This window comes from Electrona antarctica (genome assembly GCF_951216825.1).
Source record: "Electrona antarctica genome assembly, chromosome: 11".
In the NCBI taxonomy this organism is placed as follows: domain Eukaryota; kingdom Metazoa; phylum Chordata; class Actinopteri; order Myctophiformes; family Myctophidae; genus Electrona; species Electrona antarctica.
Window position 1 is genome coordinate 53,644,692 of NC_136792.1, and position 17,745 is coordinate 53,662,436.

The following is a 17,745-nucleotide window of genomic DNA, read 5'->3' on the forward strand; positions in this document are numbered from 1 at the left end:
TACCTTGTAATATAATCTCACACATGCACACTTATTATAAACGTACAACCATGAAACTCAATGAGGCAAGGCGAGGTCAACAATGGTACACAAATATTGCTTCTGAATAGGCAATCGACGGGACATCTGGTGATACTTTTAGATTAGTTCAGTACAAATGTCTCAATAATCACCTCCAATCCTCACTGCACGTGAAGAGCAGTAATACAACATGTGACGATGTGAAATTAATCCATTTAATGGATACATTTTTCACACGCATGGTGATGATGTAATACCTGCTGAACTGCTGAATTTATGACATCATGCATGGCCAGCTGGCCATTACTGTGTGTCACAAGGATAGCTGTATTCCGTCTCCTTGTTGTCACCTGCGTGAAACAAAGACACCTGTTAGCGTGCGTGTGGAGCAACAGGATATCAAATTAAACATTTCATCGGTCCAATTATTTTTGTATAGTCTGTTATGAACACCAATGCCCATGGAAAGTATATTCATTTCTGATTGGCTGATCGTTGGTGTCCATTATCAGTTACCGGGGACAAATCAAACGTCAGCCAATCACCGTTCTAGATCAATATCCATCTTCTATAATCAAGTTCAAGTTGTCTCTGGTGTCGTCTGTTTGCCTGTGTGCCCGGATTGGATTCCAAATATGGACATATGCCCAATGCTGGGTACAGAAATCTGAAAAACGCTGAGCAATAACCCCAGCAACACCTGCCACCATCTATTCTAGAACAAGGTTTGTCAATCAAATATGTCCCCACAAAAGTAGAACAATCACAATGCCATGCCAATCACAGTCCTCACCAAAGTACACCAATCGCAGCAAATCACATGTATGGTATCTCATATTGAAAATATATTTTGTAAATGACACGATAAATGATTCCGAGAACAGGTGGAATGTTTTGTTGAAGTCTGTCTGGTGACGGTCTAGAATTATGTAGTCAAAAACACCTTACTAAACTTATTTTCATGAACTAATAATAACTAATAATACATGGAAAATCTCAGATTGGAGAAAGATATGTTGTCTAATATGGGACTGAGATGACAGTGCGTGTAGATGGAATCCTAGGGAAACAGGATACAGTAGCACTCTACAGTGTACAGTTTTATTATAGATATTCCAATGTTAAGTTCTTAGCTTATATGTGCGTATGATTCTGGATGACTATTTTATGTATTTTATGTTACCATGTTTTGTTCTTGCTTACTGTAAATCGCTCTGGATAAAGGACATCTGCTAAATGCCTAAATTGTAAACAAACAATGGAGTGGACTTTCTAAAGGAGGATTGAAACACACATCAGAACCAGACCACTTTTGGGTTCGGAGTGGTAAGAACTGTAAAATGCAAAACAAAAGAAACGCTTGTAGGCTGCACTGTGGGGCATTACGCCGCATCAGTTGAAAAAGAACAGGACAAAAAGTGTTGCAGTGACGTTTTGTGCTTGTGCTCAAAAAGTTACAGCAACACTCGGATGCAAAAAAAAAAAAAGGAAAACAAATGCCCAACAGTGTCCGGGGAGGGCGTTTCTTTAGTTTTACATTTAAAGCTTTTTACAGATAGCTATAATAGGAGAGGTTGTGTAACACTGTACTCTACATGTACTCACTTGGCTGGTAGTAATCATAGATCTGTACTCTACATGTACTCACTTGGCTGGTAGTAATCATAGATCTTGACCAGTGCTGGCTTCAGGTTCTGCACCGGGACTTCCTGTATGACCTCTAAGACGTGGTTGATGGCTATTCCTTTTGTTAACTGTTGGCAGAAATGTAGATTATCAAGAGTATGTTCCTATAATGCTATCATTGTTGTCCACTGTCCAGTGGTTCTCAACCATAATCCATGGTCATTTAACCAAGACACCTAGTACAGTACGTATTCTTAGTTAGATTTCTTACCTGGATCGCTAGTATGATATTTTCTTTACGAATTAGGACTCATTATACTGGACTAGGTTTCTATCCAGGACACCTACTACTCCTAGTTCTGTAGCATATCAGGACCACTACTGATTGTCCTGTTTATATATTGTACCAGGAAATTCATTATTTTCATCAGGTTTTTTTTCTTCAGGTCCTTAGCATGAGAAGTTAATGCAGCCATTATTCCTGGTAGAATACAGTTATTAATTATAACCCCTTTTTTTTTGTCATTTGTCTCCTTTACTACCGTACTATTGTGTATAGTTTTGCTATCAACAACCTACCAACTTTTTCAGTTGTGTAGTTAGTAGGCACATTTCCAAAACTCTTAACACAATAAGCACGATATCAGTCTTATGTTCTCTTGCAGTGATTTCATTTATTTTTCCAGTTGTGTGTTGAAGATTGTAGGTGTGTTTTGTTAAGAGTTTAGGAATAGTGTGAAATCCCGCTTTATAGTGATAGCAAACATATTATAAAAAACATAAACAGTAACTAGTGTTAATTGAACTCAGAGTGTAAATTAAGGTTAGACTTTTACTCTTAAAGGTGGTCTGATTGGTACACACACATTACACACATCATGTGATGTAATCATAATGTGGACCGGTTCGCAGCTGAGTGTACGGCGGCTTGGGATGAGGATCAGCGTCTCCAAATCTGAGGCCATGGTTCTCAGCAGGAAACCGGTGGATTGTGCAGTCCGGGTAGGGAATGAGGCATTACCCCAGGTGAAGGAGTTCAAGTATCTCAGGGGTCTTGTTCACGAGTGAGGGGAGGACGGAGAAGGAGATCAGCCGGAGAATCGGTGCGGCAGGGGCGGTATTGCAGTCGCTGTACCGCACTGTTGTGACGAAAAGAGAGCTGAGCCAGAAGGCAAAGCTCTCTGTCTACCGAGCAATCTTCGTTCCTACTCTGCACCTATGGTCATGAAGTGTGGGTCATGACCGAAAGAATAAGTTTGCGAATACAAGCGGCCGAAATGAGTTTTCTTCGACGGGTGGCAGGCATTTCCCTTAGAGATAGGGTGAGAAGAAGTTCAGTCACACGAGAGAGACTCGGTGAAGAGTCGCTGCTTCTTCGCCTGTAAAGGAGCCAGCTTAGGTGGTTCGGGCATCTGGTTAGGATGCCTCTCGGGCGTCTCCCTAGGGAGGGAGGTCACTGGGAAGAGACCCCGGGGCAGACCAAGGAGCAGTTGGAGGAAACACATCGACTCACTGGCCTTGGAACGTCTCGGGATCCCCCAGGAGGAAGTCACTAATGTTGCTCTGGAGAGGGAAGTCTGGAACACTCTGGTGGAGCTGTTGCCCCCACGACCCGACTATGGATAAGCGGTTGAAGATGGATGGATGGATAATGTGGTGTGAACTGCATGGTCTCTCACCTCTTTGAAATACATGATGACGTGGTCGTCCTTTTGCTCTACACGATCCACCAGCAGCGCCTTTTTCAGCTGTGAAGAAACCATCAAATTGAACTGGTTATCTGTGAACTCTGCACTCAAATAGAAACATGTACAAGATAAAGTTAAAGGCTTTTCTCACTCAGGCAAAACATGTGTACAATAACTCACCTTTTTCAAAGACTCTGGGTCTGGGATGAATCCAGAAAGCATCGTTACATCAACTAACACCATGTTTGTTGTTGCTTCATTTCCAGTATATCTGTACGTATAAAAAATATATATATTACATTATCTCTATTTACAATATCATTGGTATATTCTTTAATATGTTTCACTTTTTTAGGTTTTAGTTTAGCTTTAGGTGATCCTTACAGGCTTTGTAGTTTCAGAGTCATTGTCCGTCTCAGAGAGTTGCTGCTGCAGTCGGCCTCAGGTGTGACCTTGATGGACAAATTGCTTTCCTCAACTGGTGTCGGGATGTTGTAGTTAAGAGACATCTGAGGAAACAAGTGGAGTTTGATTTGTACAATTATGAAGAGTAAAGAGCCCTTTTCTTACATCATTACAACTACAAGGCATGACGAATAAGAGTTCTAAGTACTGTATTTTATTTATAGGACAGATAGTGAGCTGACCTGCGCTGAGACACATGCAGTGCCCTTAACCTCCAGGCTGTACTTCCCCGCCACGTCCTGCAGCGCCCTCTCCTGGTAAAGCAGCCTGTTGCTCTGATCCACCTGGAAGACTTGGTCACCCTTGGAGGATTTGACCGTCACAGTGCTGGAGCCCTCTTGGGTGAAGACCAGAGTGGAGTAGCGAGCCAGAGCCTGAAGAGCCACTACTGTGTCCTACAAAGCACACAAACCACCAGCTGACATCAATCTGCCACGTACAAAACAAATGTTGGGGTCATAACATTCAGTGATGTAAATAGGTTTTCAATGTAATGGGCGACGGTGGGTCAGGGGTAGAGTGGCCGGATGGCAACCGCAAGGCTGCCTGTTCAAACCCGGGCTCCCCCAGAGTTAGGGTCGAAGTGTCCTTGAGCAAGACACTGAACCCCTAATTGCTCCTGATGTGCTGCTTGGTGCCTTGCATGGTTTCCGCTGCCTTCGGTGTGTGAATGGGTGAATGTAATGCACAATCTATGTAAAGCGCCTTGGATAAAGGCCATTTAATGAGTCCCGGGATGCAGGGGTGGTCTTTTAGATGAGTCCCAGGGACATTTTATGAGTCCCACTTCAACGACGTTAGGAGTCATGCTGCAATTTTTACAAATTGCAGCATTTAACTATGGTTATAATGTGGTTATTTTCATGTAGAAAACAGAAGAAGAAATGATTATTATAACTAAAGCTAGCAAAATAAACTAGAATAAAAAAACAGTACAGTAGTACAGTAATGCATGAACTGGTGTCATGCTTGTTTTTTGCAATGTGCAGCAGTCTCAGAGCAGACGCCAGTTTCCGTGCACCTAATGAACACATTCAGTTAAGAAGAAGATGAATGAATTAGACTATGCTTGTGGAAACACGCATAGTCGCATGCACTTCATACACGCACGTATGAAGTGCATTAGTATTAAATCTAATTGTATGCACATTTTGTTCATTGTGTCTATGGGGTTGGCAGGCAGTGTCCCAGATGGAACAGATCTCTCCAGGAGGGGCGAGATCCTTTTAACGACGCGCGACCTAGGTCGCGACGTATAAGCCACACGTCGCGACATAAGCCATATCTGTCACGGCGTATATTGATTGATTGATTATTTTGTTGGCCAGCCCTCATGGGTTTATAAGACAACATTTCACATTTGAGTTTACAGCATGTTTACATTATATTCATAATCCATTGCATTACAGCCCAGAGTTATATGCCTTCTCTCCCAAGCTTGACAAATAAAATCTACCACAACAAAAGTCCCTTTGGCACAACATATCTCCATTTTTTGAGTGGTGTAAACCACTCCTACAACTGGCTTTGTTAGTTTGTCTGTCTGTCTGTCTGTTCGTACCAAAAAATGAGCATGGTTGCTATGGTCACCCAGTTCACACGTGTGTGATTTCATTACGTCAGACATTACGTCAGACCACAGCTGATCATTCTATATAAGACCTTACACCACTCAGTTCACACGGGTGTGATTTCATTACGTCAGACATTACGTCAGACCACAGCTGATCATTCTATATAAGACCTTACACCACTCAGTTCACACGGGTGTGATTTTTTCATAATCATGTAACTCTAGGAAATCCCCACAAATAGAAGACATCTTGTTAACCAGAATTTATGCCATCATATTTAGGGCAATAAAGCAAAAAGTGAACCTCCTTTTCCATTTCACCAAGTTCACAGAACAAGTAATATCTCTCCTCTTTTGGAGTGGCATTAAACCTGTCAGCCTCCAGTGCTAATTGAAATGTTCCTGACCGTATTTGTGCACAGAGAGATCGTTGTCTTTTGTTTAATACATTTTAATGTTTTACAAGCCATACGTTGCGACGTATAAGCCAGTGGTTCCCAAACCTTTTCGTGTCAAGGACCCCCAAATCAACATTTATTAGGCCACGGACCCCCCCATTTGAAAACATATGCCAGTGACCCCGATAAGGGGGGATTTTTACGGCTCTAGCAGTGATTCCGAAACATTAATTTCATGGACCCCCAGTTTCACGCGCATTAGGCTACGGATCCCCTATTTAATGGCATTTCTATCTCTGGTACCCCAATTTATATTGTAAAACCACTGTTTTTTTTTTTTTAAAGATATTGTTTTTGCGGCTTACGCCTTTTATTGGTTTTTGAAGGGACAGACAGTAGGCTGACAGGAAACGGGAGAGAGATGGGGGAAGACATGCAGTAAAGGCCGTGTCGGGCTCGGGAGTCGAACCCGCGGCACACTGCGACTGGATTACCAGTCGGGTGCCCAGACGGTTACGCCACCGCCTGGGCCGTAAAACCACTGTTAATTTAACTCTGAGAGTGTACAAATGGAACCATGGAACCAAATGGACCCGTAAGCGTCCATTTGGTTCCATTTGTACACTCTCTGAGTTACAGACCCATAAGGGTCCATTTGGTTCCTAACTATCTCTAATTGAGCTACTCTAGGTACCCCCTGGAACTCCCTCAAGTACCCCTAGGGGTCCCCGGACCCCACTTTGGGAACCCCTGGTATAAGCCATATGTCGTGACGTATAGCTTTAGGTCGCAACGTATATGCATACGTACTGACCTATAAATCATAGGTCGATTCGATACACCACCAAGATACCCATGTACCTGTCTAGATACTTCCTTAATGTTAACGAAGTCCACACCCACAACACCAGAGGGAGTTCAACGAGCCATGTACAACCCAGATTCGGCACAAACAAGGGACTAAATTATTTTCGCTCCTATGCCACCAAAATGTGGAACGCCCTACCAACAGTCATTAAGACATGCGAATCCCTTGACTCCTTCAAAACCGCTCTCAAAGGGCACCTACGGATGGCTGCAATGGATGCCCCCCCCCCCCCCCCCCCTTTTTCCCTCACTGTATATGTTTCTTTTCCCTTTTTACCTCCATTATGATGAATTCCTGTTCTGTTCTTTGTCTATATAGAAGTGTCTATTTGTACGTCTCTAAATGTTTTGATGAATTGAACATGGTGGACCCTCTTGTAAACAAGTGTAATGCTTAATTGGGTCGTCCACTCACAGTTAACAGCCTTTGTATTGAGTTTGTGCTTGAAATGTACTGTAATTCTGCAAACTGTAGTTTATTTGATTGATATTTCAATCAATCAATCAAAAAAGATCTATAAGCCATAAGTCGTGACGCATGGCTTATGTCGCGACGTGTGGTTCATACGTCGCGACCTAGGTCGCGACGTCTCTCTCTGTCTGAACTCGCTGTCTCTCGATATTTGAGCAGTACAGTAGGCCTTACCTGTGTGGAGGAGAAGCCACCGTAGGAGTTCTGCTGGCGGGCCAACCACCTCACGATGCGAGCAGCATAACCCAGGTCTGCAGCGCTAGGGTCAGGGCTGGCAAGCTTGGCCAGCAGCACGTAGGAGGTGATCTCTACGGACAGAGAGGCCGAAGTCTCGCCGGAGGTCTGGGACCAATGCAGGAAACCTCCTGGGGATCCAACAAACAAAACAAGCATTCGTCAAAACCAACCTTCATGCACAGTAACAATACAGACGTAATTGTGGCTAGCAATATATATATATAGATGAAAGTAAACTAAGGTCAGATACTTAAAACTATGAAAATTTAAAAAAATAGATTGAGAAGAGCAAATCAAGTAAATTGAAATGAAATTAATACATTAGCTAATGAGCTAGCTCGATTCTATGTGATCTAAATGCATTGTCTTTCTATCTCACCATCTTGTGATGCAATCTTGTCCAGGTGTTGTAGGAGTAGTGCACGTGTCTCCGTGTCTCTCGCCAGAGAGAAGACGTAGGCCAGCAGAGCTGTAGTGTAGGTGTTGGTCTTCATGGACTCATCGATGGCCTCCCTCAGGCAAGACAGACTGTCTTTCACCACAGGATTCTACAGAGAGACACAGACACAGGCTGTACATTCAGTGCTTCATATCAGGGGTTCTCAACGTTTTTGGCCGGGGACCCCCGGAAATGCTTTGGCAATGTCTCGGGACCCCCGCCCCGCCCCCTCCCGACCCCCAATATAAATTGACTGCTACAATAACCTTAACCCATTTTGGGCGGGAACCCCTTTTGGTGTTTTAAGCATTGTTATAATTTAGCTATTGAAAAATAGCAGATCTACAAGCTCATAGCGCGCCACCGAGTGGCGCGCTATGAGCTTGTAGGTCTGCTATTTTAGAAAAATCGTGAAAATAAAATTTTAAAAAAAAAATCTTTTTTTTTTTTTTTTTATAATTTGGGGACCCCCTAAAATAATTTGGCGACCCCCCGAGGGGTCGCGACCCACGGGTTGAGAACCCCTGCTTCATATGAGTAGTCAAAACACATGAAAACAATTACAGCAATACAATACCACACTTGGAAAATAACATATATTCGGTAGTTGGACGGAGAGAGGATGAAATGAGTGCTTGTCTATGTTTTAAGACCTGTGTAGGACCCTTTAGCGTCTGTCTGAAGGGTGAGAGGCTGAAACATGGGATGTGGAGAACATGATAGGAACCCAAAATGATATTGCTTACAGACGGTCTATATCAGGGGTTCTCAACGTTTTTGGCCGGGGACCCCCGGAAATGCTTTGGCAATGTCTCGGGACCCCCGCCCCGCCCCCTCCAGACCCCCAATATAAATTGACTGCTACAATAACCTTAATAATAGAGACAATACACCATAAATAAATACTGAAACCAGATATAATAATTAGGGAAGGTGTATGCATGTACTATGTGTACTATATGTAAACTTTTTTTTTTTTTTTTTTTTTTTAATTTGGGGACCCCCCCAAAATAATTTGGCGACCCCCCGAGGGGTCGCGACCCACGGGTTGAGAACCCCTGGTGTATATCACTGAAGCTTATGGTCCAGGGTTGTATTTATCAACCAGATTTGTTTGTATATATTGTACAATGAACATTGTCAACATTCTGAATGTTGTGAATGTGAATCAAAGATGAGCATGAGATATTATGAGTGACAGTCATGAAAAAAGCCTGTTCTTCAGCCTCCCAGTGTCAAAATAAAAATAAAAATAAAAATCATCTCTCACTCTACTAGCTCCATTCCACCTCTCAGACCTCATAATGATCTTCTAAAATGCTGGAAAGGCGACTCACTGAAGGTAACAATTTCATCTCCAGTAACGCAGCAGTGATGTAAGCGCTGAGAGTCACTTCATCCGACACTCCACCCTGCAGAAAGGAAACATCAACCGCACGCACGCACGCACACACGCACGCACGCACGCACGCACGCACACACACACACACACACACACACACACACACACACCGATACTTGAAATCAATTTTAGAAACGTATGATAATATTGTCGCTGTTGGGAGGAAACCACCTAACTCCTGAAAAATGTAAATTTTTCATTTCCTGAAAAATGAAACATTTTGGAGTTCTCCCTGACAGCAGAGATATAACGGTGATATGCTGTACTTCTTCACTCGGTATAAATCTCTCCTCTCTCGTACCTTCATTCTGTTGTTGAAGAGTTTTCCAGATTGTTCAAAACAGCCGTTGCTCTTCTGTTTACTCTCCAGCCAGGTCTTTGGTTGCTCTATGTTGGACTCGTCGATGAAGACGAAAGACTTCGCTTGGACAAACGCTCTCAGGACAAATGCAGTCAACCTGATGATGTGTGGGGGAAAAAACACTCTGGCTCTAACTCGACATTTACTGATTTCTAGTTCATGTTAGCAAGCTTTTGAGAAAGTGTTTTCATGAACTACTTCAATTCCACAAGAGAAGTGCTGTCTGTGGTGGGCAGGTGGATTATGCCCAAATATATTGGGCATTTTTGACAAAAGAGGCACAGCCCCCATGGGTCCTGTCAACCTCCCCCCCTCCCCCCTGCCTCCCCTCCTACTACTTCTGCCCTGAGCATTCCACTGTAGGACACAGAACATAAGGAGACTATAAACTGCCCACATCATCATATTCACCATCGATTACACCACTAGCACCCACAGTGTCTCTTGCCTCTTCCCTGCTCCCCGGCCGGCCCAGTCCCTTCTTGTTGTTTACATCCAGAATGAGCCGGTGCACTTCCGCTGGGTCCTTTTTAACCCCAAGGAACCTTTCAGCTACCAACGTCACTTCCTTAAGGAGGTCTGAGCCGTTGAGTTTCTCTTTCGAATGAATGGGCCTTGCTGCTTTCAGAACCTCTGCCATAAATGGTCATTACTAGCATGTCTGGCGGCCACCTGTTTGGCTCATCTCGCTTGCTCCCCTGCGTTACACTCCCCCCTCCTCTCTCCTCCCCGCCCTCCGTTGCAACTCTCTGCACTGCCTCAGCATATGTCACATTTTCTCGCTCCTTCACTGTCTGCACCTTCCGAGCCTTAATAGTGTGCTCACACCACCGATAAGCCTAGCAATGTCATACCTTGTTGGTCTCCCGTCGTTTAAGACTACCAGCCCGTGGTTGTCCAGCCAGTCCTCTATCTCAGGGGTTCTCAACGTTTTTGGCCGGGGACCCCCGGAAATGCTTTGGCAATGTCTCGGGACCCCCGCCCCGCCCCCCCCCGACCCCCAATATAAATTGACTGCTACAATAACCTTAAACCATTTTGGGCGGGAACCCCTTTTGGTGTTTTAACCCATTGATGCCTGAGGCCGAATCTGGGAACGCCTTCTAGGGCCTGACCTAAGGTTTCTAAAAACCTTCAAATTCTGATTAATTATTTTTTAAATAGTTATGTTGCTACATGTATAGCAATAGCTGATGAGACGCAGAGAGCGCGCCGGCATCAAGGGTAGAACAACGTATACGTTGCATCAGGCATCAATGGGTTAAGCATTGTTATAATTTAGCTATTGAAAAATAGCAGATCTACAAGCTCATAGCGCGCCACCGAGTGGCGCGCTACGAGCTTGTAGGTCTGCTATTTTTGAAAAATCGTGAAAAGAAAAAAAAACTTTTTTTTTTGGAAAATAATTTGGGGACCCCCTAAAATAATTTGGCGACCCCCCGAGGGGTCGCGACCCACGGGTTGAGAACCCCTGCTCTATCACACCCCCATTACTGTCCCTTTGCCCGCTACCCCATAATGGGTTGTGGGCATTAAAGTCTCAAAGCACGTACAAGCACGCACAAGCACACAACGTGAACGTCCACTTTTCTATCATCACAATAAATGTATTCTTACCAAGTGTTCCCTTCTCCAGATCCAAACGTGCTGTAGGCACCATCACTGTGCTTGTAGTTCAGCTGCCTCTGGTAGCCTGCGCATATCATTTATTCATTTGTTATTATTATACAGTCAAGGGTTTAGTTGACCTCGTGGTTATTATTATCATCATTGGTGAAGGTGAAGGTTTGCTGGAGGGCGATCGTAAGGTTGGACGACATGGATTGCTGACGTCCCACTCTGACAGTAAGTTCACAGTTGAAACATCTTTCCACAACAAATTAAAAACGATTCAACAGTTGGGACTCACCGCCGACCAGGAAGGGAAGGGCCTTCTCCTTGATGGCCGCCGTCAGCTGGTTTGTGTTCTTCAGGTATTCCAGGATGTAGACGTTGGGAGCTAAGAGCGCCATATTCTGTTCCCCACATCCATACGGCATCTTCAGCAGTCCATCCAGGTTCTTCATGGCACGGCCCAGGATGTCGCCTGTCGTCAGAGAGAGAGAGAGAGAGAGAGGCTGTTAGACTGAAACTGATTTGTTTTAACCCATTTTGACCTGATTCGATCACGATCAGATTCTAAAAATGTCTTCTACATTCTGACAGTTTTCTGAAAAAGCTATGTTTCTATGTCAGTCGTTCTTCGATTTTTCAAAAATAGCAGACCTACAAGCTCGTAGCGCGCCACTCGGTGGCGCGCTATGAGCTTGTAGATCTGCTATTTTTCAATAGCTAAAGCATAACATAATGCTAACACCAAAAGGGGTTCCCGCCCAGTAGTGGGTTAATAAAGACCTGCTAATAAAGACGGAATAGCAATTTGAATGTTGCTTGTAAACTCCATCACAGATTATCTTCTATATCCTGTCTTTCCCCCACTGTAGTGTGTGATAAAGACGAAATGCACAAAGTTCAAAAGAACAGACAATCCATTTACCCAGGACGGATACAGAAGAACGGGCAGATCCCACAATCACGTTATCAGGGAGTTGGAGCTGGGTTTCCTCTGTCAAAGTCTCTCCTAGAAAAACATGAACATGAGTAGCTATGAGACATCAAACAATCATCGTAGTCACGTAAACTCTGGTATGGTTATCAACAAGGAGAGACTTTCATGTTTTTTGTTTAATACACACACACACTAGGGCATTAAGCAACTAGTCGACTAGTAAATCCACTAGTCGACCTTGTTGGTACTAGTTGACTAGTTGATAAGAAGAAAAAAAAAAAGGTTTATTTTTTTTATTTTTTTTCCCCCCCGATTTTGTAGGCCTCAAGATCAGGTAGAATAGATTATAGTTATAGTCACCATGTACAAATTTTTTCAATGTACAAATACAAATACATAATAATAAAAAAATATATATATATTATTTTTTAATTTATTTTATTTTTTACATAATAGGTAGTTAAACAACTAGTCGACTAGTCGACTAGTAAACTAGGCAACTAGTCAACTAGTAAAAATGACTAGAAGTGAATGCCCTAACACACACACACACACACACACACACACACACACACACACCCTCCACAATACAGTGTATTCCAGAGGAACGGTCTATAAGCCCTACTAGCTGCTACACTGCAAGTAGTTTGAATGGACTGACACAATCTCAAATCTTTCACAAGATATATCTAATAATTAACAGGCAGATTCCAGGATACTGATTTTAGTGACCACAAGGCTTTTCCTCTAGCATCGCCACTTACGTAGCAAATCCCCAGTAGGTTTTAAGAAGACACATGGCTGCTAGTGGGTTAAGTTTTCTTTGCCTGAAGCCGTCCACCTCTGTGGTATTTCTGAATAGCACATTTTTCTATTATTTCTGAAAGAATTGAGCACCCTTCATGTACTGTATACACTCCACACTCACCTTTCGGACACATCAACCAGTTGTAGGTCTTGGTCACTTCCGTTCCCTCTGCCTGAAGTGGGCAAAAAGCAGACTTTATTTTTTCCAGTTCATTCATTGGCCACATACATACCAATACAAAATGAATGAATGAAACTAAAGCTAATTGAACCTAAAACAGAAACAAAAACTAAAGGGAAATTTCAGTCCTATCACAACTGCCGCCTGGGCCATGGCTCAGCGGTCCAGGCACCTTTGCTGGTAATCAATTTACAATTACAATTTACAATTTAGGCATTTAGCAGACGCTCTTAATCCAGAGCGACTTACATTAGGCAGGAACAAAAGTATGGGAATACAACACATATATAAAATGCATTTATCAAGAAACATGCGTAAGCTAAGAACGTAACTAGAACATATCTATATAATGACACTATACATATTAACTATACATATATACTATACTATGCTATACATATGTAGGCTACTATGATGTGCTATGACTATATACAATGCAATTATTGTGCTGTCTACCAGTCTGGCAGTGTGCCGCGGGTTCGACTCCCGATCCCGACAGCCTTTACTGCATGTCTTCCCCCCCATCTCTCTCCCCATTTCCTGTCAGCCTACTGTCTGTCCCTCCATAAAAAATATAAAATAAAGGCGAAAGCCACAAAAAAACAAAACCGCCTACCTTGATTATCAGAGAGCGTGTGACAACATCGATGCGGCCTCTCTCTGGCACGTCGACTATCTCGTTTCCACACGCTGCTTGGGACGCCACTGCCTCAGCGCTCACAGTCACCTTGACAACCTCTGGAAAACATCCATAACCACAAGTTCAACAGTCAAGTAACGCCTTGTCGACCATCTCTGACAATTACTGGAGCGCCCATGGTGGTCAGGGCTGCTTCGCTGTGCGCTCTGTAACGTCTTAGACTTAGTAGTATTTTTGTTCTAGTGTTTTTTAGTCTTTCTTCACCTACACTATTCCTGACGTCGAAATTAAAAAAAAAAAAATTCTAAATCCTGACAGTTTTCTGAAATACCTGTTTCTGTATCAGTGGTGCTCAATATTTCTTGTCAAGGACCCCAAAAATGATATGTAATTGGCCTCCGACCCCCAACTCAAAATATGTTGTTCCAGGGACCCCCCCAGAAGCAAAGATTTTAGTTAAAAATGTCCACACTGAAAGAATATATATTCCAAATTTGCTCCACATTTTCACGATTTTTCTAAAATAGCAGATCTACAAGCTCTACAAGATCTACAAGCGCGGCACTCGGTGCCGCGCTATGAGCTTGTAGATCTGCTATTTTTCAACAGCTAAAGTATTACATAATGCTTAAAACACCAAAAGGGGTTCCCGCCAAGAATGGGTTAATGGCAGTTGATGAATAGTTCATAAATCAAGGTCATCATCATCCTTGTAAAGACTCACAGACTTTGAACTGGATGCTGTTGTTGGTTTGATTATATTGATTATATTATATGTATTATATAACATGTCCCAAAGAACACAACGCCAAAGAAATTCTAAACTGTGGTTAAGCCCCGCAATAAGGGAGTTCAGGTCTCACCTAGGACAGAGGCATCCATTGTCCAGCTGAAGGTCTTGCGTCCGTTGGCACAGACACAGGAGGAGTACACTTCACCAGGGATGGCTGTCAGAGTGTAATCTGATGAGGGGCTGGGAGTCACACTCACCTGATGGAAGAGAGACAGTGGTTGGATGGAATGGAGGAAAATGACACACACCCACATACAGACAGACAGACAGACAGACAGAGTACCATGATGCAGCTGGACTGGTAGTTGAAGACGGTAGCCTTCAGAACAAATTTCTCTCCCCTGACGATGGAGTAAGGCAGGCTGAGCTCCAGGAAGAAGGGCTGGAAGACTTTGAGCTCCTTGGGAGGAGCGAGACCGAAGCCGCTTGAGGACAAGCAGAAAGCCTCTGTCTCCCATGTGGTGATGGTGTCTGGGACAGTGAGGGACACGTCCGCTTTTCCCGAGGTCCTGGATGGAAGGACGATGGACAGACAGTTGATACTAGACCTCATCTATAACTATCTATACGCCAGTCAGAGCTGGCATAAATAACGGTTCCTCTGTGGCATGTGCTGGAGGTGTGTGTGTGTCCCACATAGTGAGACATCTCCGTTATGATACTCCAGGATTGCGCAAGTTAAAACCCATTTCGGGCGGGAACCCCGTTTGGTGTTTTAAGCATTCTGTTCTACTTTAGCTATTGAAAAATAGCAGATCTACAAGCTCATAGCGCGGCACCGAGTGCCGCGCTATGAGCTTGTAGGTCTGCTATTTTTGAAAAATCGTGAAAATGTGGCGCAAATCTTTGAATATATATTCTTTCAGAGCGAATGTTTTTAACTCAAATCTTTGCTTCTGGGGGGGTGGGGGTCCATGGAACAACATATTTTCAGATGGGGTCGGCAGCCAAATACATATATAGTATATTTTTGGGAGTCCTTGACATGAAATTGTTTGAGAACCACTGATAAAAAGAAAAGAGAAACACAGGTTTTTCCAGAAAACTGTCATGATTTAGAAGACCTTTTGTAGAAATCCCGTCTCAGGTCTAAATGGGTTAACTACTGTTTTGTGTGGCTGAACTTTGACTTTGATGGTAAAGGAGGTTTACTTTGAAATTTAGATCAAATAGGGGTGATGATGAGCTCTGGGCACTCACCCCACCTCCACCAGGTCCCATATCCATGTCTCTGGGAAGAAGGAGCGGATGGTCTGTATGGGCGGAGGAACTGAAGCACCACCTGGACCACCTGCACTGCCCTGCACGTCCATGTTCATCGCTATCGCTTCTGGCTGAGAGTGGTATCTGCTGTGTGTTCTGTAGACTGAACATAAATACATTATAATAAAATATGAATACTAATAATAATAATTACAAAAAATACATAGCCTATATTTATTTCTTTTTTTTCTGAGTGAATATATATATATATATATATATAATATATAGATATTCACTCAGAATTCAGACAATGAAAAGTTGAAAACAGACTGAAACTAGGGGCGCGTTCGGAAATAGCGCACTGAGCGCACTGTGCACTGCAAACTAATATAGGCGAGTGCGCTCCGGTGCGGTATTTCCCGAACGCATTTCCGAACGCGCCCTAGAAGAAGTGCCCCTCGGGGCACCAGGTCTCCACCAGGATTGATATTTGGATACAATCTGAAGGACTAATATAAAGAAAGTGTTGAACCTAAGTCGGCCTCCTGGTGGCACTCGAAAAGGCAGAATTGAAAAATGCAGGCCAGGCGTTTTTCCTTGGCCTGTAGGGAGTGTGCATTACATACAAAGTTTTACGCAGATCGGTGCAGTATGCAGTTATATATGTATAGAGATGTGACTCGGCCCGTTATAGCACCACCATGAGGCTGATTTGAAAAATGTCAAGTGGCATTTCTTCCTCAGCCTAGTGGGATTTGGAATGACCACGGAGCAAAGAGCCAGGTGGGGGCGGGTCTTTACGCAACATATGCGTGCACAATTTCACCGCAATCGGGCACTGCGTTGATGAATTGCGGCATTTTGTACAAAACAGGCCTGCACTCCTGAATACTTTGGAAGCCATTCAAGATGGAATATGAGAAATCAAACAGTCTGGCTGTGATCACGGCAACAGTGCCACAGATTAGCTGTTCACAGACGGGCACACACACACACACACACACACACACACACACACACACACACACACACACACACACACACACACACACACACACACGCACACACGGACAGACGGAGTGCAAAACATACTATCCCATGCCTTCGGCCTGGTGGAGACAATGAAATGAATTCACGCTGGTAAGTATATATACTTGTCTGGAACTTACTTCCGTGGTCACCATAGTAGTACTCTCTTCCTTTGAACCGGACGCAGGAAGGTAACTTTATAAGCAAGTTGGTTGACATCTTCAGTCCCAGATTCTAGATGAATTATAGTTAGATAAGATGTTGTGATAAAGTACAAAGATGATGAACTGAAAAGATTTATCCTTTTGACAATTTAAGTTGAAATTGAGGCATAGAAATACCTTAAAGACTGTGTATGCGTCCTTGTGATTATCACGTCCAGGTCCCTGGATATATCTTTTTGATCTCACTGGCAAACACTGTACATCATCTTCGAGTTCATATGGAATATATTCAGATTTCGTGACTGGCATCAGGTCAAATATCTGTTCAAAGAAAAGAGCTTAGCATCAAAATCACGAAGGTAGCCCAGGCGGTGGCGTAACCGTCTGGGCACCCGACTGGTAATCCAGTCGCAGTGTGCCGCGGGTTCGACTCCCGAGCCCGACACGGCCTTTACTGCATGTCTTCCCCCATCTCTCTCCTGTTTCCTGTCAGCCTACTGTCTGTCCCTTCAAAAACCAATAAAAGGCGTAAGCCGCAAAAAAAATATCTTAAAAAAAAAAAAAATCACGAAGGTATAGGACAGGTGATGCTTGGTAGATGCTGGGTAATGATGAAGATAGGATAAAGACGCGTGATTTCTTTCTACGTCCGAGCATAGACATGGTAACGCCCCGCCTGCCTCTGATTGGCCTACCGACACTGCCCGTCTTCCCTGTCCTCCGAGATGCAAGGGTACTCCGTGGTAGCCTGGCTAATAAGCCAGACTAATATCACACAACACTGTCGCGGTATATTAGTCTGGGCTGGCTCCACTTGGATTTCATTTCCCG

General features: G+C 43.6%; 1 protein-coding gene across 1 annotated transcript in view; it reads right to left on the reverse strand.

The window, feature by feature from the left end:
- Positions 1–270: 270 nt before the first annotated feature.
- LOC306932212 (alpha-2-macroglobulin-like) overlaps positions 271–17,745 on the reverse strand; it is a gene marked incomplete at its 5' end in the record, with an annotated part of 32,853 nt that continues 15,378 nt past the window's right edge. The window contains 20 exons of the mRNA XM_079513909.1: positions 271–371; positions 1,670–1,775; positions 3,327–3,395; positions 3,516–3,606; positions 3,720–3,844; positions 3,983–4,195; positions 7,285–7,475; positions 7,727–7,895; positions 9,124–9,198; positions 9,490–9,646; positions 11,167–11,242; positions 11,459–11,635; positions 12,086–12,169; positions 13,026–13,077; positions 13,702–13,823; positions 14,589–14,715; positions 14,802–15,027; positions 15,719–15,884; positions 16,891–16,984; positions 17,092–17,235. Of these exons, the coding sequence (XP_079370035.1) occupies positions 325–371; positions 1,670–1,775; positions 3,327–3,395; positions 3,516–3,606; positions 3,720–3,844; positions 3,983–4,195; positions 7,285–7,475; positions 7,727–7,895; positions 9,124–9,198; positions 9,490–9,646; positions 11,167–11,242; positions 11,459–11,635; positions 12,086–12,169; positions 13,026–13,077; positions 13,702–13,823; positions 14,589–14,715; positions 14,802–15,027; positions 15,719–15,884; positions 16,891–16,984; positions 17,092–17,235 (2,511 nt within the window). The 3' untranslated portion in view covers positions 271–324. The remainder of the gene's footprint in view (positions 372–1,669; positions 1,776–3,326; positions 3,396–3,515; positions 3,607–3,719; positions 3,845–3,982; positions 4,196–7,284; positions 7,476–7,726; positions 7,896–9,123; positions 9,199–9,489; positions 9,647–11,166; positions 11,243–11,458; positions 11,636–12,085; positions 12,170–13,025; positions 13,078–13,701; positions 13,824–14,588; positions 14,716–14,801; positions 15,028–15,718; positions 15,885–16,890; positions 16,985–17,091; positions 17,236–17,745) is intronic.